The 22,456-nt window shown below is 45.8% G+C and overlaps 1 protein-coding gene across 15 annotated transcripts in view; it reads right to left on the bottom strand.

The window, feature by feature from the left end:
- The window catches only part of CAPRIN2 (caprin family member 2), a 41,144-nt gene extending 19,544 nt beyond the window's left edge, over positions 1 to 21,600 (bottom strand). For 6 of the 15 annotated variants that reach the window (XM_077339938.1, XM_077339941.1, XM_077339943.1 and 3 more), the window contains exons 1-9: positions 21,437 to 21,599; positions 19,919 to 20,184; positions 18,718 to 18,780; positions 9,352 to 9,438; positions 8,314 to 8,552; positions 6,906 to 6,988; positions 5,597 to 5,761; positions 5,177 to 5,211; positions 445 to 1,095 (exon numbers count right to left, since the gene is read on the bottom strand). In XM_077339938.1, coding sequence (XP_077196053.1) covers positions 445 to 1,095; positions 5,177 to 5,211; positions 5,597 to 5,761; positions 6,906 to 6,988; positions 8,314 to 8,552; positions 9,352 to 9,438; positions 18,718 to 18,780; positions 19,919 to 20,170 — 1,575 coding nt within the window. In that variant the 5' untranslated portion in view covers positions 20,171 to 20,184; positions 21,437 to 21,599. Of the gene's footprint in view, positions 1 to 444; positions 1,096 to 5,176; positions 5,212 to 5,596; positions 5,762 to 6,905; positions 6,989 to 8,313; positions 8,553 to 9,351; positions 9,439 to 18,717; positions 18,781 to 19,918; positions 20,185 to 21,436 lie in introns of all 15 variants that reach the window. The other 9 variants (XM_077339948.1, XM_077339952.1, XM_077339942.1 and 6 more) reach the window with 8 other exon arrangements.
- Between the last annotated feature and the right edge of the window lie 856 nt (positions 21,601 to 22,456).

Here is a 22,456-nt window from a genome sequence, read left to right as displayed (position 1 = left end):
GGAGGGCCGCAGTTTGACTACCCCTGGACTAAGCAATGACACTGAACTCTGCTTACTCACTCCCCCACCCAAATATAGAGGTGTTTTAAAAAAAGGTGCTGAAGTTCTGCTAATTGGGAACACTTTACACCCTTATACCTGGAACTCCTGGGGCTTACTAGGGCAGAACCAGAACTGACCGGTTAACTTTGCAGCCGCATTTTCGGCCTGATACTAGATGCCCATCACCCCCTTGATAAAACCTTCACTGTCTCTCATTGTTCAATGCTTGATGCAAGTATTAAATATATTTTAACTGTTTAAGGGTTTTGATGTTTTCCATCCTTGAGTGGGAAGAAAAGCAGCATAAAATGTTTAAATAAAATCTGGGAGAATTGCCTGGTCACGTGGGCAGCTATGGCACCGTTAAGTTCCCACAGAACCCTACTGCTGATACCCACTCACTTCTTTGGGTTCCAAATCGGGCCTTTTGGGCCCAAATTGCTCCTTTGGCACAAAACCGGTGGCTGCCCAGATCTTCGGAGGAGTCTGTAAGGGCTGCGTTGGCTGGGGCCCCTCTGGGGGAACCCAAGTCTTTAGGGCCTGTGGTTTTGGCTCCATCTCCTCCCCACCGCGCGCTACCCATGGCTTTCCAGGGTTCTGTTTCTTTAGCTCTTCTCTCACGCACGCACCCCAAGGCTTCACAGTCTCCACGTTCGGCACAGTTTCCTCCCTCGTCTGACTAACCCATGTTTTTGTCAACTCCTGTTTTTGCTCTGGATCCTCTTTAGCTTTGTTCATCCAATGCTTTGGAGAAGCTTGCTGGTCCCTAACCCGTGCTGCTACCCAAGGCTTTGGAAGCTCTCGCTGGTGATCGTCTTCTTTAACTTCCCAGGGTGTTGGAAGTTCGTGCCTCTTGACCTGCTGCCTTAGGGATTCCAGAGGCTTTAGTGATTCTTGGTTTTGCTTCTTCTGCTCCTGTTCCTCCATATCAACCAGTGTCTCCCAGGACCTGGGAAGGTCTTTCTTTTTACTGTGTTCCATTCCCCAAGACTTTGGTTCTTCGGGTTTCTTAGAAGAGCATTCTGCTTCAGGCATGTAGCGCCTATTGAGAAACTATACAGACCAAAGAAACTTCATTGCCCACTAGCAAAACCCCCGTTTCAGTAAAACTTGAGGTCAACTTGCAGTCATGCCAACTAGAGAAGCCTTTACCCTCGGCAGTTCCCTGGGAATCCGAGCACAACTTATCCAAGAGTCATACAAGTGCAGCCCTGAAACACGACACTTTAAAATTACAGCTTGTTCCTTGAATTGTTTGAGCACAAATTTACAACTACCTGCCTTCTACTTAGGCAGCCTAGTTCTCGTTTTGATCCCACTGGCTGGGCTGGTGGCAACAGGGGTAATAGCACTGACAGTCACAGCCAATGAGCATTTACTAAGCACATGAACCTAGGAAACTGCTTCATAATTAACCAGACCAGCAGTCCCTTGAACTTGGGAATTTCCACTCACTGTGGGAGAACCTCCGGAGCAGGCTTTCTCAACCAGGGCTTCCTGAATGGGTGGGAGATACCTCAACTTCATAAAAAATGATCAGTGATATGACCATATATGGTCATGTCAACCTACCCGCCCCGCCCCTCCCTAAATGGCCAATGATGGGCCTGGAGGGGGCGTGAAAAGGGAGGGGCCCCAAGTGGGCATGTCCACAGCTATGCTTCCCAAACATATTTTGCACGACTGTGTGCCACTTCTGGGGTCCCTTGAAAAATGTTTCAGGTGGGGTTTCAACAGTAAAACAGTTGGGAAAGGCTGCTCCAGAGTCTCAAGCAGATGTCTTGTGCAACAACTTCATTCTTTCAGGTGGAGGGATTGAACCTGGGCCCGTCTGTATGCCAAGTCAATGTTCCACCTCTGAGCAGGCGGTGTTTCCAGATCAGGAAACCGAGAAGCCAAAGGCTCAAGCGTTAGCAACTCTGCTCTGCCCTTTTATCCATCAGACGAGACTCTCCCCAGTACCCCTGCGTATATGAGGTTGCTAACTGCTGGGGAGTTATTCAAACAGCAACACAGAATATACATTTTGATTTCTAACCCATTAGCACACTGTTACTGGTGCAGTACCCAGCTTGCTGGGGGGTAAACGGTAATGACTGGGGAAGGCACTGGCAAACCACCCCGTATTGAGTCTGCCATGAAAACGCTAGAGGGCGTCACCCTAAGGGTCAGACATGACCCAGTGCTTGCACAGGGGATACCTTTACTGGTGCAGTGGGCAGCGGGTGAGTATAAATGCCCATTCCTGTTCTTTGGCTGCAAATGGCAGGCCTAGTGGAGCAAAGTAGCACAAAGACAAAGGCTGAGGCCTAACCCCCAAGGAATGACCACCACAAAGCATGTTCTCCACCTTGCGTTTGCCAATGCAAGGGGCGGTTCACCACCTTCTGCCTTCCAGTTTGCATATATGTTTTAACTGCCTTTGGCCAATACAATAAAATCTAACTGCTGCCTACCAGTTGTCCTGGAATCTCAATGGAGGGCAACAAGCACAGAACAGTGGAAACCAGGGTCCATGCCAATATATCCTACTACAGGGCAGTTGCAAGGGCCTAAGGCTTTTAGCAGGGCCTACTGCTTCTGCCACCCCACCATCAACTAGCTTGCCTTTCCCCTTACTCACCTGCTTACAAAGCCTCCCACCACCCATGCCCACAGCTGAATGTGCTGCCCTGCCCCAGTCGGTCAGACAGCCGGATTAGTTGTAACGTGTTGTCATTTGCACTGGCTGCAAGGAAAATCCAAGCCAAACTTGCCCCATCAGAGTGTTAAAACATCTAACCTTTTAGCGCTTGGTATTTATTGGGAGCTGATTCCCATACCTTTGTTTATATGGTTGTCTTATCATTGATTTTAACCATATATATATACTGTAAAGGCCTTTGGCTATAAACAGTAAAATCCATACTACTGATAGTAGATGAAGGGCCCTGGCAAACTTTCTCAAACAGGGTTTTGTGAAACTCACGGCTTCAGAAGGTTTCCCAAATGGGAGGGAGTTAATTAATTTTTATATATTTTTTAAAAAATTGTCAAACATCTATTGGGCAATATGACTATATATGTTCATGTTGACCCCCTCCCCAACCAATGATGGACCTGGAGTGGGTGGGAAAGGGAGGGACACCAGGTGGTCGTATGCACAACAATGCTTCTCAACCATATTCTGCACAATCACACCACTTCTGGGGGCTCTCAGAGCTTGAAGAATGTTTCAGGGGTTTCTCAACAACAAAAAAAGTTCAGAAAGGCTGGTCTGTGGTGATGTTGCTCTCAGCCACATGCCCTGCCCATACCCGCTATGCAAGGGCATGCGAAGGATGCATGAGAGGGAAAGTCACACAGGCTGGAAGGGGGGGCCCAGACACTCTCTGCCCTGGGGCCGCCATAACCTGGAACTAGCTTCCTACAGCACATGCCTAATCCAAGTTTTGTCTTGAAAAAGACAGTGGGAGGTACACCTGGGGATCTCACACTGACACATTCTAAAATTCTAAAAGTAGAATTTAGGCTACCTGGTTCTTTGACAATGTATTTGAGTGGCAGCCTGAATTCACAGGCTTGCGAAAAGCAGCAACTCTCCAAGAAATACCTATCTATTGAATCAGGGGTGGCCAAACTGCGGCTCTCAAGACATCCACAGACTACAATTATCATGAGCCTCTATCAGCAAATCCAGGCAGGGGCTCCTGGTAACTGTCTTCCATGAACACCTAAAGAGCCACAGTTTGGCCACTCCTACATTAGATAAACTAAGGGAAAAGGAGTAATCCAAACTAAGATGTGTGCAACATTCAACTTTACACTTCCGAAACAACGTCAGGAGGCTGTAAACTGGAGCAGAGGGAGGGGCAGAGTACTGAGTCTTCGTCATGTTCAAGGCCATCCCACCTCAGCTCAGAGCCCACTGTCTTCTGCTTCATGCTTGTATAGACACAACTGGACTTTCAGAGTCTGAGACTTTTATTTTCTGAAATCCATGATGCTCAATGTAAAGAAAAATAGAATCTGAATCTATAATCTTTCAGAGACATCTAATTAGAGAAAGTTATAAGAGTTTAAGGAAATATGCATTTTTATATCCCTCTCCAGCTAATACTGTAGGATACTTTATCATTTGCTATGTGACGTACTGTAAGACAGAGCTCTTCCGATAGGCTATTGGTTGAGGCCAGGCGGAGAGGAGACGTCATTGGCCCCTCCTCCCCAGAATCCCCCACCCGGGTAGCATTTCTTTGTTTAATACAGATAATAAAGCCTTCCTTGTCCATTACCTTAATAGCAAGTTAGGAAACTAGGAATAAACTGAAAGTAGAAAGTAAAGATTAAGACACGCTTAACTGCCTCAGGAAGCAGAACAGCAAGCTTCTGCACTCAACAGTGTGGTACGCGAGGCATCTTTAATTTCATATCAAACAAAAATTGTTTACGTCTCAGGTAGTAAGTTAACCTCAGGTTTTCACAAACAATGCGGAAGTTTCACTTTTCCCCACCAAAACTAGAAAAGTTTTCCCCAGTTTCAGAAATTTGTATTTTTCCATGCTTCAGTGACAGGTGCCTGAATGCATCTTTTTCCATTTAAGACACTCAGTTTCACACATATTACAAAACATGTATTCAGTCTATCCCCAGTGAGAAATGGATGCTAATCCAGATGTCCCTTTGCCATTCACCAGTGTGGTATGTCCAATCTACAGAACCTGTAGTTTTATGTATATGGATTTCTATAGTTTAAATTCTTACTTCCTGAATAGCTTTGATATTGTCCTCATGGATGCTTTAGGCTGATCCTACACTGAGAAGGGGGTTGGCCTGTATAGCCCCTTCCGACTCTAGTATTCTATGTGAGTTTTCAGTTCTTAGGTACTTTGTATGGTTTTGCCCAGGAATAATTACTTTCAAGGAAGCATTAAACATGGTTACACTTGCAAAGGCTGAGTCCTTAAAACCTATATTTTCTTCAAAGCATCAACCCTGAAAGTCATATATTTAGCAATTGCCTTTGCTGTAGCAATCAAATTTACCAAGAATTTTTTTCTCATTATTGCAACCTGTATAATTTCTGTATTGCTACAGCAAGGTGACCAGCTGCACTTGTTAACACTACTTACATTCCATCTATTTCATCACTTACCTCTTGGGACTGTATCTCCAACACCATTTGAGCTTCTAAGAAAAATAATAAAGTAGTTTCAATTCAAAAGCATGCACAAAGACCAAGACATGCCGTAAACTCATGAACAGAGTTAAGTACTAGACCAGACCGAAACATCCACACATGAAATACACTGCAGGGTTCTCTTTTTGCCAGGTGACCTGGCAGCTACTTCATAGGACTCTGCAACCTTTAAATGTCTAGCATTACAGTAAGAGGCCATGAACCTCTAACTTTTCAGCTTACAACCAAAGATTTTTAACAAGACTGTCTGAAATCTGTTCAAGACTAGTAGTGGCTCAGTGGGGGAATGCTGCAAGGTATTGCTATTGAGAAGCAGGTGAGATTCCATAACAGTGAAGTCAGCCATTGTTTGTCTAAAAGTAGAATTTAGGCTACCTGGTTCTTTGACAGACTCTGGTTTTGATAGCTGTCTTGTTCTTTCAGGTCTTCTAGGCATTTCTTCTTTCAGTTCTTCTTTTTCTGGGACACTACAAGGAGCAGGGATGTCTTCAAAATAACCAGAATCTAGCAGCTTAGATAACAAATCCTTCAGGTGTTTATCTGGGGGGAAAAGGGATTGAATGTTATGCATGGTTAATTTGTAAGAAGGCGTTAAATATTTTGTTCGATTAGCAACCCAATTAGGAATGTTCCCATTGGCCTCTAGTAGGAGTGGAAGAAGTAGGGCAGTGTTGCCAGGTAAAGATGCAAGGTCCACTAGAGAGTTATACCACCTTAACCCAAGCCAAGAAAATTCAGAGTGGAAACACTTGCCAAAGTCACCTTTCTTGTTCCAGCAAACTAAACCGTCTTCATCTCATCTTTTATCCTAAACTTCAAAGCAAAATTCATGACTTGTTTTCCTTGATGTACAGAACCCATGAGCAGCATTACGTACTGAATTTTGACTGTTGAGAGTCAGATAATTTCTTTGCAAAGTTCTAACGGCTAACAATAAACTCGGATGTCTTGTGTGTTGGCATAAGGCATTTTGGAAAGGTCATCTAACTAGTATGTTTAAAATTTAAGGAAATACTATTGCAAAGAGATTTAACAGATATACGGCTCATATGTTTTTACTAGAGCCACAAGCTATAATTGTGCAGACAAGATAATATGAAGGGCATTGAAGAGCTGAAGTAGCTGTTTTAAGACAATGTTACACTTTTAGATCTGATCCACAAGAGGACATTGTTAGGGAAGATATTCCGTTCAATATGTTCATGAGAACATGCTCTAAGGTGAATTCAGAGAGACTTCTTATCTAGTCCAAGCTCAAGGGCTGTATGTCAGCAGTTTTCCTACATCAAAAGTGTCTATCAGATGTTAAAATTGGAAAAGAAGTAGAAGCTTTGGCAAGTTACGTATTCATGAACATTGATAACATAATTATGGACAATTATGGCCAACAGGCAAAACATAACACATTGCAATGGCTTGCAATTTTAGCTACAGGCGAGTAAATTCCTTTGCCTGTTAACAGAGTCACCTTTCCAGTCCTGAAGAGCAATTTACAATGTGTGCCCTAATTTGTCAATAGCAAACCCTACACTTAAATGGGTATTCCAAGGGCTAAACATTTCTTAACAGGAGAAAAAAGTTGTTATCCCAGCCTTCGGATATAGAAATTTGAGCGGTATTGTGTCAGATACCAAAATAGCAAATTGGCAGAAAATATGAGCGCTCCTTTTATGCAGGTACTTACAAGTTGTCCCAACCACTATTTTTTCATTGCCTTCCAGCAGGTCCCAGAAGTAGAGCGACGACTGTTCCATTTGGTCTTCAACACTTAAAAGCCAAAAAAACAGTGCCTTTTGATACAGACGCCAGACAGGGTCAAGAACACACTTTAGACAGCTGATCGAATGTGACAGCTATGGTTAAGAATTGCCAACATGATTTTTCCTTGCAAAAATTGCCTAGAATCATTTAACCAATTAATAGCATCCTGTACATTTGAGGCAGGTATGCCAACTCCATTTTTAGGTATTCTGTAAGCTAATTAGATCTACCTTATTAGCTGTAACACTATCCCAACATCAGCCTTTAGTTCATGGAGAATCTGAAATGGAGGTGTGATCAACTTGAAAAGTGTAAGGGCAGGGGTAGTCAAACTGCGGCCCTCCAGATATCCATGGACTACAATTTCCATGAGCCCCTGCCAGTGTTCACTGGCAGGTGCTCATGGGAATTGTAGTCCATGGACATCTGGAGGGCCGCAGTTTGACTATCCCTGGTGAAAGGGGTCAGACTGCCTGTAACTAAACTCTCTGCAAGACCAATTCCAAATAAGACAGACACACTTTACAACAGAGGAACTGCTGGGGGGGGGATATTTTCAGGGGACTGTTTTCCACAGTCAGTTAATTTCAGAGGGGATCGGCTAATGTTTCTGTGAACATAAGTTAAGCAGTTATGCAGGTTTATTATTCTAACTAATTCTATTAATTTGGCAGTATTTGTGATAATATTTGTACTGTTCAGAGCTTCAAGCAGGCTTGTTTGTCTAAAATCACTGCCAAGAAGAAGATAGGAGGAGAAGTAGGCAGCTTCCTCTTGCTTCCTGCTCTCGCCAAAGGAATTAGACAGACTGCACCTTCCTCACTTCTGGCGCTTGCTCAGTCCACAGGTGAGTAGTGAAAGTCAGAGCTTGCTTGTTTGCCCTGACAAGCAACCAGCAGCTACATGGCACGCAGTAAAGGTGGAAGCACCGAGTCATGTCTGACCCTTGGGGTGATGCCCTCCAGTGTTTTCTTGGCAGACTCAATACGAGGTGGTTTGCCAGTGCCTTCCCCAGTCATTACCATTTACCCCCCAGCAAGCTGGGTACTCATTTTACCAACCTCGGAAGGATGGAAGGCTGAGTCAACCTTGAGCCGGCTGCTGGGATTGAACTCCCAGCCTCATGGGCAGAGCTTTCAGACTGCATGTCTGCTGCCTTACCACTCTGCACCACAAGAGGCTCAATGCCCCAAAATCAAGGACCTCTTGTCCAAAAGATCCCACCAGCAAGCCTGAAACTAGCAGAGTAACTTACAGTGTTCTGAAACCCCTCTTGTAACACACCATACAGGTAAGTGCTAGCAGGTGTCTTCTTTACTACTTCAGCTTACCTAAGTGTCTTGCTTCTTTCTGGACACGCCAGTTTTGCAAACTTAATGAGGTAGTCTAGTTCTTTAGAAGGCAAGTATATTGCACCGTTCAAGCCAGCTCTGAAGTCTTTCTGCACGTGTTCTTGGGTGAGACTCTGCAGCACATACTGGGCCTGCAGCACTGTGCGGAGCTTCTTCTTCTCTGCTTCAAGCTTCATTATGTTCTCCCTTCTCTGAGCCTTCCTCTGCGTTTTCAGCAGCTGCAGCGGTACAAGAATAAGTTGGCCAAGCCGGTCACGCTCATGACATTGATTTGATCAGTAGGGGAACCGTACTATGCAACCAAGTGGGGAAAGCAGCCATAGCTCTGGAAGAGATGTGCTATAATTTCAAACAACATTTCATCTAACGGGAAGGGGTGATAAAGTATTTCTCAAATCTTTAGAGCTATATTCTTCTTTATGATCAACTAGTCCTGCAGTTTTAAGAGCTGACAACTATTTAGCAAAAAGATCGTGACAGGGTACATTGCACCAAGACAGATGGAAGAGGAGCATGCTGCAACATGCATGAGATGGAAAGCACTTAGAATCATAGAATAACAGAGTTGGAAGGGACCTCCTGGGCCATCTAGTCCAACCCCTTGCAGAATGCAGGACACTCGCAACCCTATCACTCATCCACTGCAACCTGCTACCCCCTTGGACCTTCACAGAATCAGCCTCTCCATCAGACAGCTATCCAGCCTCTGCTTAAAAATGTCCAAAGATGGAGAAACCCACCACCTCCCGAGGAAACCTGTTCCACTGAGAAACTGCTCAAACTGTCAGAAACACCCACCCCTGAAGCCTGTTCCACTAAGAAGTCGCTCTATCAGGAGTTCTAGCACTTTAAACCGAAGAGAACACCAAAAAGAGATGATCAAGTCCAAAACCAGCTTCACTTCCCCACATTCCTGAGTAGTCTTGATTTCCTTGTTTTAGCAGACAGCCTATCCATCAAGTTCCCACTGACATACCCACTGTGGCTAGTTCAGGACCAATAATGAAGTCTACTTACATCTTGACTAAGCCCAGAAAACGTCTTCTGAAGTTCTTTAGCAAACTCTAAGTTATGAATCACTTCATCGTATTTTTCAACTGCTTCCTGTAAATAGACCAAGGTATCAATATTGAATTAGGTCAAGGCTTGTTTACTCACCATCTCACACGGCTAAAGAAACAGGACGTCTTTATTATCATTAAAATAAGATTTGCTTACATATATTGATTTCGATACTTTGACTATATCCAGTAGGCCGTTCAACACAATTTTACGGGAAAGGTAAGTGAACAGAAAATCCAAGTAGTTACACAACAAGTTCCACAGAACATTTCAATTTGCTTCCAGTTCCTGGTCAGATGCTTAAAAGCCAAGGACAGCTGTTGATTGAGTTAAGACCACTTACTTAGGGATACAGTTAGCTAGCACTGTCAAGTGATACAACTGGACGACAGAACTATGAAAAGGCACGTGCAAGTTTTGTCCCAGGAGTTTGCCTACTACCTAAGTTAACTGACAGATTTAATGTTCCTATATACAAATCAGAAAGCTATAAAAAAAACCTTATAACATCCCTACTTACACACTTATAAACTAAAATGGAATAGCTCATCCATTTGGAGAAGAAACAGAAGTGAAATGGCAGTGTACCCACCCCTACACTTTCCCAGGCTTAGCTAATCTGTAGAATGGGCATAAATGGTGGTCTAGCCCATATGACTAGGGTGACATGGTCAGACCACCGTAACACTCTGGACCGATATACCACCTGCACCCTGTATAGGTAGATAAGCAGATTTAAGGAGACTTATGGATCCAATTGGATTCTGAATGCTCTGCGCCATCTGATGCCCCACGGCAACTCAGTTGATGTGCTAGCAGAGGACTGGCATGACCCCAAAACTGCTCTCCGATGCCCTCTCTTTACCCGCCCGAAGCCAACCCATGATATACATTGGAGCTGTGCAAACAGAAACAGGAGTTGCAAAGGTTAGAGCTAGCCTGGCAGAAAAGTCACGACAAAGCAGCAAGAACATTTTATAAGATGTTTATGAATGCTTATGAAATGGCAGTGAAGGCCATTGAAGAAGGCAGTGAAGAAGGAATCCAATGCAACCTCCCTGGCCTCCACAAGCTCATGCCTGGCACAATAATCCAAAACAATTCAAAATTTGATGTCCTTGTGTTCAAAGGACTGTCCGAAATTTCTCAACTGGGTATTAGCTGTGAGGCTTTGGTGAGCTTTTATGCAGAGCAGATCTTGTTGCCCTGCCAGGACCTTCCTATCAGGTTTGGCACAGAAAAGGAACTAGAGACCCTTTGACCATCTCAGGGCCATATTTAGGAATCAGTAGACTGGAGTCAGCTTGGTGTAGTGGTTAGGAGCGCGAACTTCTAACCTGGCAAGCCAGGTTTGATTCCCTGCTCCTCCTCCACACGCAGCCAGCTGGGTGACCTTGGGCTCCCCACAGCATTGATAAAGCTGTTTTGACAGAGCAGTAATATCAGGGCTCTCTCAGCCTCACCTCCCTCACAGGGTGTCTGTTGTGGGGAGAGGAAAGAGAAGGCGAATTGTAAGCCGCTTTGAGACTTCTTCGGTAGAGAACAGTGGCATATAAGAACCAACTCTTCTTCTGATCTATCAGGGCTTTTCTGATGTGTCATGACATCTATTTAAGTTGGCAAAACTGCTATTATACCACACTTCTAGCACAGTTACTTTAGCTCATGCCATAAGTTGTATACATTGCTTGTCTCCACTGGAATTACTCAGCCAATTTGCAACAGCAGACGTCATTCAGAAAGGCATGACTGAACTTTACAAGCCAGCTCTAGGACCTTGGAATTTTAGTTCTGAAGTGCTTTGTTGTCTGGCTATAGAGCATATCACCCCTGCTGTGCCAGTAAGGAACAGTGAAAAAGGCAGAACAAGCAAAGATTACTGATCAAGGGGAAACCTTCTACTAACAGGTTTTAGGATGCTTAGGGCTGATCCAGCGTTGAGCAGGGGGTTGGACTAGATGGCCTGTATGGCCCCTTCCAACTCTATGATTCTATGATTCTAACAGGTCCATAACTATTACCACACACAACAATGTATATTTTGTTAACTACCATATTGACTCAGGCCTTCCATTAGAACATATTACTTGCCAAAAAGGTTCCCTTTCCAGCTGCCTTAAATGAATTTGTGTATAATCGCAAGGAATTCAGTTTTGAAGTGGGACAATCAAGTGTGCTCTAAACATAAATATTGCTGGAACTGAAATACTACTTCCAGCCAAGCACCGTAAGAACTAAAAATCTGAGTCAGGATGAACTAACTGACTAAAATGCTTATTAAACTATGGATAATTCCAGGAGGCCATGGTACCGGCTAGGCAGCACAACATGAGCCCTATGGTAAAGCAGCGCACCGCAACAAAACCCTCACTTGAACAATGCAAAAAAAAAACAAAAACCCTCATAACTGAAGCCGGAGGACATCAACATACTAAGCTTAGGGAAGGAGGGACAATAATGCACACTCCCAGCCTAGCCAATCATAAGCCTCCCCAGCCTTGCGTAGCAGTTCATTAAAGCTACAAAAAACCTTCGACTAATTAACACTAAACCTGGTTACAGCATTCACTGCTCAAACAACCCTCACGTTCTTATTTATAAACCATTCAGGACAGCAGGAATTCATGTCAGACAAGGAGCATAAGCCTGCACCCTGCTTTTCATTGTTTAAGTGGGGAGGATTAAAAGATCAGGGGCGATTCATGAAGGCAAGACCTGAGGGAGCTAGAACTAATGCAGGCCTGCAAGGCAAGAACATCCTGCAACATGGAGGGCGGGAATTAAAAGCTCAGTTAGTCCTATGCAGTCCTATGTTAGTCCCTTATCTAGATGACATCTATGAAAATTTATGCTTTGCTACATTTATTAGCTACATTTATTAGACCCCCTTCAAGGATCGCTGCCTTGTTGTGGCAAGGGGGCTTGCGTAGTTCAGTGAAGCTATGAGCTATGCCGTGCAGGGCCACCCAAGACGGACAGGTCATAGCTGAGAGCTCTGACAAAAGGTGATCCACTGGAGAAGGCAATGGCAAACCACTCCAGTATCTTTGCCATGAAAACTCTATGGACAGTTCCAATAGGCATAACGATATGACGCTGGAAGATGAGCCCCTCAGGTCGGAAGGTGTCCAATATGCTACTGGGGATGAGCAGACGGCTAGTACGAGTAGCGCCAGAATGAATGAAGCGGCTGGGCCAAAGCCGAAAGGACGCTCAGTTGTGGAAGTAACTGGTGGCGAAAAGACAGTCCGATGCTGTAAAGATTTTTATTCCATAGGAACCTGGAACGTCAGATCCATGAATCAAGGCAAGCTGGACGTGGTTAAACAAGAAATGAGAAGACTGAACATCGACATTTTAGGAATCAGTGAACTAAAATGGACAGGAATGGGTGAATTTAATTCAGATGACCATCAGGTATACTACTGTGGACAAGAATCTCGCAGAAGAAATGGAGTAGCATTCATAATCAATAAGAGAGTAGGAAAAGCAGTCTTGGGATACAATCCCCAAAATGACAGAATGATCTCAGTTCGAATCCAAGGCAAACCATTCAACATCACAGTGATCCAGGTCTACGCCCCAACCACTGCTGCTGAAGAGGATGAAGTTGATCAGTTCTATGAAGCCCTACAACACCTTCTAGAAGCAACGCCCAAAAATGATGTGCTTATCATCATGGGGGATTGGAATGCTAAAGTAGGAAGCCAAAAGATAACCGGGATAACAGGCAAGTTTGGCCTTGGAGTACAAAATGAAGCAGGGCACAGGCTGGTAGAATTTTGTCAAGAGAATACAATGGTCATAGCAAACACTCTTTTCCAGCAACCCAAGAGACGACTCTACACATGGACATCACCAGACGGTCAACACAGAAATCAGATTGACTATGTGCTCTGCAGCCAAAGATGGAAAAGTTCTATCCAGTCAATAAAAACAAGACCAGGAGCTGATTGTGGTTCAGATCATGAGCTTCTTGTTGCAAAATTTAGGCTTAAATTGAAGAAAGTAGGGAAAAGCACTAGGCCACTCAGGTATGAACTAAATCATATCCCTGACGAATACACAGTGGAGGTGACAAATAGATTTAAGGAATTAGATCTGATAGACAGAGTGCCTGAAGAACTATGGACGGAGGTTCGCAACATTGTACAAGAGGTAGCAACTAAAACCATCCCAAAGAAAAAGAAATGCAAGAAATCAAAATGGCTGTCTGAGGAAGCTTTACAAATAGCTAAGGAGAGAAGGGAAGTGAAAGGCAAGGGAGAAAGAGAAAGATACACCCAATTGAATGCAGAATTCCAGAGAAAAGCTAGAAGAGATAAGAATGCCTTCTTAAATGAACAGTGCAAACAAATAGAAGAAAACAATAGAATGGGGAGGACCAGAGATCTTTTCAAGAAAATTGGAGATATGAAGAGAACGTTTCATGCAAAGATGGGTATGATAAGGGACCAAAATGGTAGGGACCTCACAGAAGCAGAAGAGATCAAACAAAGGTGGCAAAATTATACAGAAGAACTATACAAGAGCGAGCTTAACATCCCTGATGACCACAATGGGGTAGTTACTGACCTGGAGCCAGACATCCTGGAATGTGAAGTCAAATGGGCCTTAGGAAGTCTGAGCAACAATAAAGCTAGTGGTAGTGACAGCATTCCAGTTGAACTATTCAAAATCTTAAAGGACGATGCAGTAAAAGTGCTACACTCAATATGCCAGCAAATTTGGAAAACTCAACAATGGCCACAGGATTGGAAAAGGTCAGTTTACATTCCAATCCCAAAGAAGGGCAATGCCAAAGAATGTTCAAACTACCGCACCATCGCACTAATTTCTCATGCTAGCAAAGTTATGCTCAAAATCATACAAGCTAGGCTCCAGCAATATGTGGACCGAGAACTTCCAGAAGTACAGGCAGGATTTCGAAGAGGCAGAGGAACTAGAGATCAAATTGCCAACATACGCTGGATCATGGAGAAAGCTAGGGAGTACCAGAAGAACGTCTACTTCTGCTTCATTGACTATGCTAAAGCCTTTGATTGTGTGGAGCACAACAAATTGTGGCAAGTTCTTAAAGAGATGGGAATACCAGAGCATCTTATTTGTCTCTTGAGAAATTTATATGCAGGTCAAGAAGCAACAGTGAGAACTGAACATGGAATCACTGACTGGTTCAAAATTGAGAAAGGAGTTCGGCAAGGCTGTATACTGTCGCCTTGCCTATTTAACTTGTATGCAGAGCACATCATGAGAAATGCGGGATTAGAGGAGTCACAAATTGGGATCAAGATTGCAGGGAGAAATATCAACAACCTCAGATATGCAGATGATACCACTCTAATGGCAGAAAGTGAAGAGGAACTAAAGAGCCTGTTGATGCGGGTGAAGGAGGAGAGTGCCAAAGTTGGCTTGAAACTCAACATCAAGAAAACAAAGATCATGGCATCCGGCCCTCTCAATTCCTGGCAAATAGAAGGGGAAGAAATGGAGATAGTGACAGATTTTATTTTCCTGGGCTCCAAGATCACTGCAGATGGGGACTGCAGCAAAGAAATTAAAAGACGCTTGCTCCTGGGGAGGAAAGCTATGGCAAATCTAGACAGCATCCTAAAAAGCAGAGACATCACCCTGCCAACAAAAGTGCGTTTAGTCAAGGCTATGGTCTTCCCAGTTGCAATGTATGGCTGCGAAAGTTGGACCATAAGGAAGGCCGAGCGTCAAAGAATTGAGGCTTTTGAACTCTGGTGCTGGAGAAGACTCTTGCGAGTCCCTTGGACTGCAAGGCGAACAAACCAGTCAGTCCTAGAGGAGATCAGCCCTGACTGCTCTTTAGAAGGCCAGATCCTGAAGATGAAACTCAAATATTTTGGCCACCTCATGAGAAGGAAGGACTCCCTGGAGAAGAGCCTAATGCTGGGAGAGATCGAGGGCAAAAGAAGAAGGGGACGACAGAGAATGAGGTGGATGGATGGAGTCACTGAAGCAGTAGGGGCAAACTTAAATGGACTCCGGGGAATGGTAGAGGACAGGAAGGCCTGGAGGATCATTGTCCATGGGGTCGCGATGGGTCGGACACGACTTCGCACATAACAACAACAACATTTATTAGACATTTAGGGGTTCAGTTCTTTGCTAACATCAAACACAGGGACCCTCTAAAATTCAGAGGGCAGAAGGGTCCCTTCCTGGTCTGATTGTACGATCAAGTCACCTTGCTAGTTATTTTTCACAACCTTATTTAGTAAGTGGAAATTCAGAACAAAATAGACATTCCTGGAGGTTTCCTGAAGTGCCTTTCACTTCAAAACGGACATGGATAAAAAGGACTCACCCTGTCAGAGGTGAGTGACGGGGATGATCTGGGGCCTGGGGACCAAGCCTTATGAGGAAAGGCTGAGGGACTTGAGAATGTTCAGCCTGGAGAAGAAGAGGTTGAGAGGGGACACAACCGCTGTCTTTATTTGAAAAGTTGTCACTTGGAGAAGGACAGGGAGTGGTTCCTGTTGGCAGCAGAGGACAGGACCCAAAGTCATGGGTTTAAATTATGTATAGAAAGATATACAGAATGATATATGGTAAGCTCCCAAAAACTGGCAGTCTTCAAGCAGTGGCTGGGCAGATACTTCTCCTGGATGCTTTGGGCTGATCCGGCCTTGAGTAGGGGGTTGTACTAGATGGCCTGGATGACCCCATCCAACTGTATGATTCTAGCTTGGCCTAGTCAATTTCCAGGACACAAGTGATGTAGCCTCTTGTCTTCACTTGGCCTCCCAGATGGGGCTAGTACATAGGAACCCTTTCATCTCAGGCACCTGTATCACACCCTCCCATGAACAGTATTTAAGGCAGTTAACCAGGTTATTTATTTTTATTTATTCTTTTGATTTCTATCTCGCTACTTTCCATAGACATGTGGTGGGTTACATAAAACAGATAATATCCCCAATAAAACCCATCAAATCCCCTTAAACAAACATAAGGAGGCAGCATAGTCCATCTTCAGCTAATCACCACAGAGTGGGGTGTTGCATGATGTTGCAGCATTTGCCGGATGAGAGGCCCCAGTTGTTCCTGACTCAACCAAAGTCCTGGGGGAGTTTTACAGGCCCTGCAGAACTGAGACAGTTATGTTAGGACCCTCAGCTCTTCTGGGAGCTCATTCCAACATGTCGGGACCAGGACTGAAAAGGCCTCGGATGGCCTTGAATGTTAATATCAACACCTTGAACCTGATCCAGGCCACAACTGTCAACCAATGCAGCTGCCTCAACACAGGCTGAATATGGGCTCTCCAAGATGTTCCTGTGAGGACCCTGGCAGCTGCATTTTGCACCAGCTGCAATTTCTGGGTAAAAGACAAAGGCAGGCCTGCGTAGAGCAAGTTACAGAAGTCTCATCTAGAGGTGATCACTGCATGGATCACTGTAGCCATAAGCATGCGATAAGATGCTCTTGCCGCCTCAACGCAAGTCTTCCTCCACACTCACTCTAGTCGTCTCACTGCCCTCTTTCTCTCCCTTAGTTCCACAGTATACCAGGGAGCCCAGCCTGAGACGAGGCAAAGAGGTTGCCAGGGAGCGATCTCATCAATGGCAGCCATCAAGTGGAACTGCCAGACCCCCACTGGTGTCACCAGCAAGTCACCAGGAGGCATTGGGTCCCATAGACCATTCAGGAATCCAGTTGGATCCATAATTCTGTGGGCAGGCTAAAATACACCCGTCACCCACAGGGGGTGGGGGTGGAGGTATCCTGAGCCAGGCCTTCAGGATGTAGTGGTCCGACCATGGGAAGGGGTTAGACGCCATCAGATCCGTATCTACCCCAGCACCGAAAACCAGATCAAGTGTATAGCCAGCTTGATGAGTGGATCCGGTAACAAACTGGAAGAACCCTAGCATCGCCATGGTCGACACCATGTCTGGGCCAACCCAGAGCTGGCATGGACATTGAAGTCCCCTGGAATCAATCTGGGGAACTGCAAAGCTCAACACAAAAATACGGCAGTTGCTAAAAATTTCAAATCCCTTCAAATAAATCACCTAATAAAACAAAGCAGTGTCTTTTAAAACAAATAAGCCATGTGATATCAGCTATGAAATAACAAACCAGTAAAAGCCAGAATGTTAGATGAGCCCAATCAATACAGCCCCCTGGATTCAGCCCCTTCCAAAGCCCTTTTGGAAGTTAACCCCAGAAGGCCAACAGTAAAGGGCTGATCAAGCCTCCCAACACAAAAAGTTCCAAAGCCTGAGAAGCCATCTGTTAGAATCACAATCGTGCAGTGCTGGAAGAGACCACAAAGGGACATCCAGTCCAGCCCCCCACCTTCACAGGGAGTTAAAAAACACATGCTCCTGACAGGTGCTCACCCAATCTCCTCCTAAATCTTCCAACAAAGGCAACTCCACCACCCACCAAGGCAGCATATTCCATCTACCATCAGCCCTCACTATCAGAAAAAGCTTTCCCCATAATTTGAACTCATTGCTCCTAGTCCTTGTCTCTAAAAGCTGCAGTAAAAGAAGAAGTTGTCTCTAAAGCTGCAGCTGAAAACTGCCCACTTGTGCATATCCACCAGGCTCCCTTTGCTAAGCCATGCATGCAGAGTAGGCCAGTATTGGTTGATGCCTGCATAGGGCTGCAATCAGACAGCCTATCTAGAGCTTCAAAAGTCAACACCAGCACTCAGGGCTCAGAAACAGACTGGCAGCCAGTATGTTAATGTAAAACAGGGAGCGGTTTTTGCACATTGCTGCTTTCTGCAAAGGATGCCTAACATCCCACCTCATTACAGTCCAACCTGTTACCAAGGTATTAAAAAACAAGACCAAATCCACCTACTCAAGGAGAGATCCCAGCTAACAGAACAGTGCACTTGCTCTTAACTATATTTCCCACCCACTTCTCAAGCAGTAGGACAGGATTCAGAAGTACCTCCAAGCCAGATGCCTCCACTCCCCCCTGGATTTAGATGGAATCGAAAACAGGAGTTCCATGCCATCAGCACACTAATGACACAGTACCCCAAATCCCTGGATGACTAGATGATGAAAACCCATAGGGCCAATAGGGAACTTTGAGCCCGGACCAATAGTCTCCCAACAACATCTTCTGAAACCACTGTGTCGCAATCGTCACCCTGGCCAATCAGCACAAAGGGAGACCATGGTGGACGGTATTCACAGCCACTTAAGTGGACTTCACCCATCCACTGCCCTGTGAAAGTTGACCTACACAGTTTCTGTCCCCAAATGAGGCCAGACACCACAATTAAAAGAGTCAACCATGCCGCTGAAGCATATGAAAGCAACTTACCAACTGATCCTGATTGAGGGACTCCCCTTTTTTCAGGCGCTCTTTATAGTCTTCTAGTTTGAGCTGAGAACACATATTAAGTCAGTACAGAGTTAGGCTTCATGCAAGAACAGCCTTTTCTTACATACACAGGGGAAGGGAGTTCAGGTTACAGAAGAGAACATTCCAGACACAGGCCAAGCGTAATTTTTGCAAATACAAGCATTAACAATCACCACTGCAACTACAACTGTTGCTATGCAGTTCCCGTAGTGTTCATTTTCATTGAAGGGAAAAAAGCACTACAGTTTATTAACTTTAGTAATCTGAAATTGAGGTGTCTGGAGAAAGTGCCAATACTAATTTAAACAGGCAGATATGATTTTAAAAATTAACTCACGCCAGAGTTATTTTTTGTGTTCAAGTTGCATAAAAATAAAAGCAATACAGAGACAATATGACCAGGCATCCTTTTTATGCAAGGAGAACATGGTTTCTTGATGGCAGAACTTCCCAAAGGAAATGCACAAAGCCAGTAGACATGGTAGAGAATGTTGGCATTCTGGGAGATCTTGAACCAGCATATTCGTCATTATGAGACACATCCAGGGTTAGTTTCTCAGCAAGGAGCTAGTGGTAACTACTGCAGTCGGACTGCAAAGTCACTGACTGCAGAATTCAAATAAAACTGTCTAACCAAGCATGAAGCTACTTACAGTCATACTGATAGTATACTGATAGTAACGCTGCATGGAAATTCATCCGTTAGCTTTAGCTGCACTTCACATTATACAAAAATTGTAAGCCAAATTGAGGGGACACACAATGCAGAAGGCTCACGATGCATGCAAATTTACTCTGCATTGCATCGGAAAGCTTTTATCAGTTCTAACGGCTTGTTATCATCTTACTGATTCTCAAGGCCAGCAAGTATCCTACATTTAGCAATTCACACAGCCCTTTCCCGAATTGCTTTAGCAAAATGTTGACAGGACCCTGCCCCTAGGAGCATACAATTTATAACAGTTAGAGTTAACTTACAATTGCCAAAAGAAAAAAGAAGCATATAAAGAGCATAAATTAAAGGGATTAAAGAAAAACAGAAAGATGAACGCGAGGGAAAAAAGAAAAACAGAAGGAGAAAAACAGAAGGATGAATGAGAGGAAATTAACTGGTCTTAACTTATCAAGCCTGCTAGCTGTTTCAGAAGGATGCACGCACCTTCTTTTTTTCAATGTTCCTAATCTTGTGCTTCAGGCAGATAAGCCCATTTTCAATGTAGGTCTCATAAGCCTGAGATGTCGTCGTAGCAGAATGCAGAGTTGCCTGCAGGGGGCTCAGAGGAGACGGGTTATCGCCGGGAGAGCCTTGTGTCACCTGCTGCTTGGCTGGCTTCATGCTCTTCTCCTCCCCTTCCTCCGAGCGGCAAGAAGGAGAAGGGCGGCGGAGCGGGGACTGTGAAAGCTGCACCATTGAAGCGGCTAAGGCTGCAAGCAGAGCAGTAAATCATTTAGGTTGGCATATCTACTGAGCGCTGCTTTCACCCACTGGAGAGGGGATGCTGTACGAAGCCCTAGCAAAACATACATATCTGCCTCCTCCTTCATGAACCCCAGTTCTAAGCAGGATTCAATCATGACACAGGAGAGCTGAAGAGAACCAGTTTTTTTTTTTAGAACGAAGCTATTGGCCCACCCACAGAACACAGAACAGCTCCACAGGCCTTGCAGAGAGATTAAAAGCCCTTCCAGGTGCAACATCAAGGCAAGAAATTGCAGAAAGGCCAAAATTAGGTTTACCACTTTACTCTGGAGATCTCCCAGAATGCCAACCAATCTCCAGTCAACAGAGATCACTTCCCCTGGAGAAAGTGGTTGCTTTGCTGGGGTGGACTCTAGGGCATCACACACCACTGGGGTTGCTCCCTTCCCTAAACCCCTTCAGGCTACACCCCTCCCCTCCCAAACATCTCCAGGTACTTCCCCACCTGCTGTCAGCAACTCTACCTAATTCCGAAGCCGCTCCAACTAGGCCAGCAGGGGCCAAGCCCTTGCAAAGTAAAACCAGAAATCCCAAAAACAAGCTTGGAGGGGCTGGACACCACTTCTTTTGAGCCCCTCGCCCTTCCAGGCAGCCAAGAACTAACCTCACTTGGGCACAAGCCTGCAGCAGCGATGGGCACCCCTGACCTCAACAACCAGCCACCTCTTTCCAAAAAGGGACCAAAGGGAGGGTTTTTTAAAAAAAAGACACACACTTCCCCCCACTATAGACACCCGGCAGGGCCACCCCTCTCAGCAGCCCCCCCAAAAGGGGGGCCTCCAGAAGCAATGCAAGGCGCGCCATATAAGAACCAAGAAAAAGCGGCATATAAGAACCAACTCTTCTTCTTTTGCAAGCCAGAGGCAGGATTCAGGGCCGTGTAACAACACCCCCCCCCCTTCCCCGCCCCCCATGTTCAGCATGCCCTTCGGGCGAGGCTCAAGCAGGCCATTGCCTTGCTGAGGAGGGCCAAGCGGCTTCGCTCCCAGCGCGCGCTCTCTAGCTGCTGGGCTCAGCGAGCAGCAGCAGTTCGCATCGCTGCAGAAGTTGGGGGGGAATCAGAAGGGCTCCCCCATCCCGGCTGGGAGGAGAGCGACGTCGCCGGCGAACCAGTCCCAAGCGCAGGGCGGCGGCTGCCCGGCCCTCCTTCCCACGGACGGGCGCCCCGCGATGCCCGCCCGGCCACCCCCCGCTCACCTCAGCCGCCTCCCAAACTCAAGCCCGCCGGGGGAGCGGCTCCTCTGCTTTATAAAGCCTCCCACCCGCGGGGAGGGGGGGGAGCGAGGGAGAAAGGGCGGAGCCAGCGCGCGAGGGCGGCCTCCCGCTCGCCAATCGGCTGCCGGACTGGGCCGCCCATCCCTCGCCAGGCAACCGCGTGCTCCGCTTTTTCCCCCCGGCGTTCTGGCCCGCCCACGTGACCCTGGGGACCGTTAACGGAGGCGTGGGGGAGGGCCGGGGATGCTGCGGAGGCCGGGAGGGGGAGGGGCGCTGCTGGGTCTCGGCCGCCCTTGAGAGGAGAGGGGAAGGGGCAAGAGCGTGGTCGCTGTCGTCACTGCTCTGGTTTTAGGAGATGAAAGTCTCCTAAATGTCCTGGGGTGCCAACCTCCAGGTGGGAGCTGGAGACCTCCTGGAATCACAACTGCTTTCTAGACTGCATATATCCGTCCCCCTGAGAGTGAAAGTCTGTTTTGGAGGGTGGGATGTAGGGCACCCTGTTGAGGTCCTTCCCCAAGCCCTGCCCTCTCTAGGTTCCACCCTAAAATCATCAGGAATTTCCCAGCCTGGAAATGGCAACCCTGCGTAGGAATGCAAGCCTCCAGTTGGGATCGGGGGATCTGCCGGAATTGCAAGTTTATAGAGATCTGTTCCCCTGGAGAATATGGAAGCTTTGGAGGGTGGACTCTATGGCAGACTGCCTTACTGAGGTCCTTCCATCCCTAAATCTCCAGGGGTTTCCTAACTTGGTCCTTGTAACTCCAACCCTCATCTCCTGCCAATGGGCAGTGGGACCTGGCAACCCTATTCAGCAATTATATAATTTTACAAATGGAATTCCAATCCTTTCATATATAATATAAGGTCAATTGTAATGTGTAAACAAGATTATTATACAGGACAGGAGCAGCAGCCTTTCCAGTCTCCTCTTGTTGAAAACTATGAAGCTAAATTCAGAGCAGTGGGCTTGTCGCTAAGTTCTAACCAAGTATTCAAGCAGGT

Source organism: Paroedura picta, chromosome 5 (genome assembly GCF_049243985.1).
Source record: "Paroedura picta isolate Pp20150507F chromosome 5, Ppicta_v3.0, whole genome shotgun sequence".
NCBI lineage: Eukaryota > Metazoa > Chordata > Lepidosauria > Squamata > Gekkonidae > Paroedura > Paroedura picta.
Note: the sequence above shows the minus strand (reverse complement) of the source record. Positions and strands in the feature narration are given on the sequence as shown.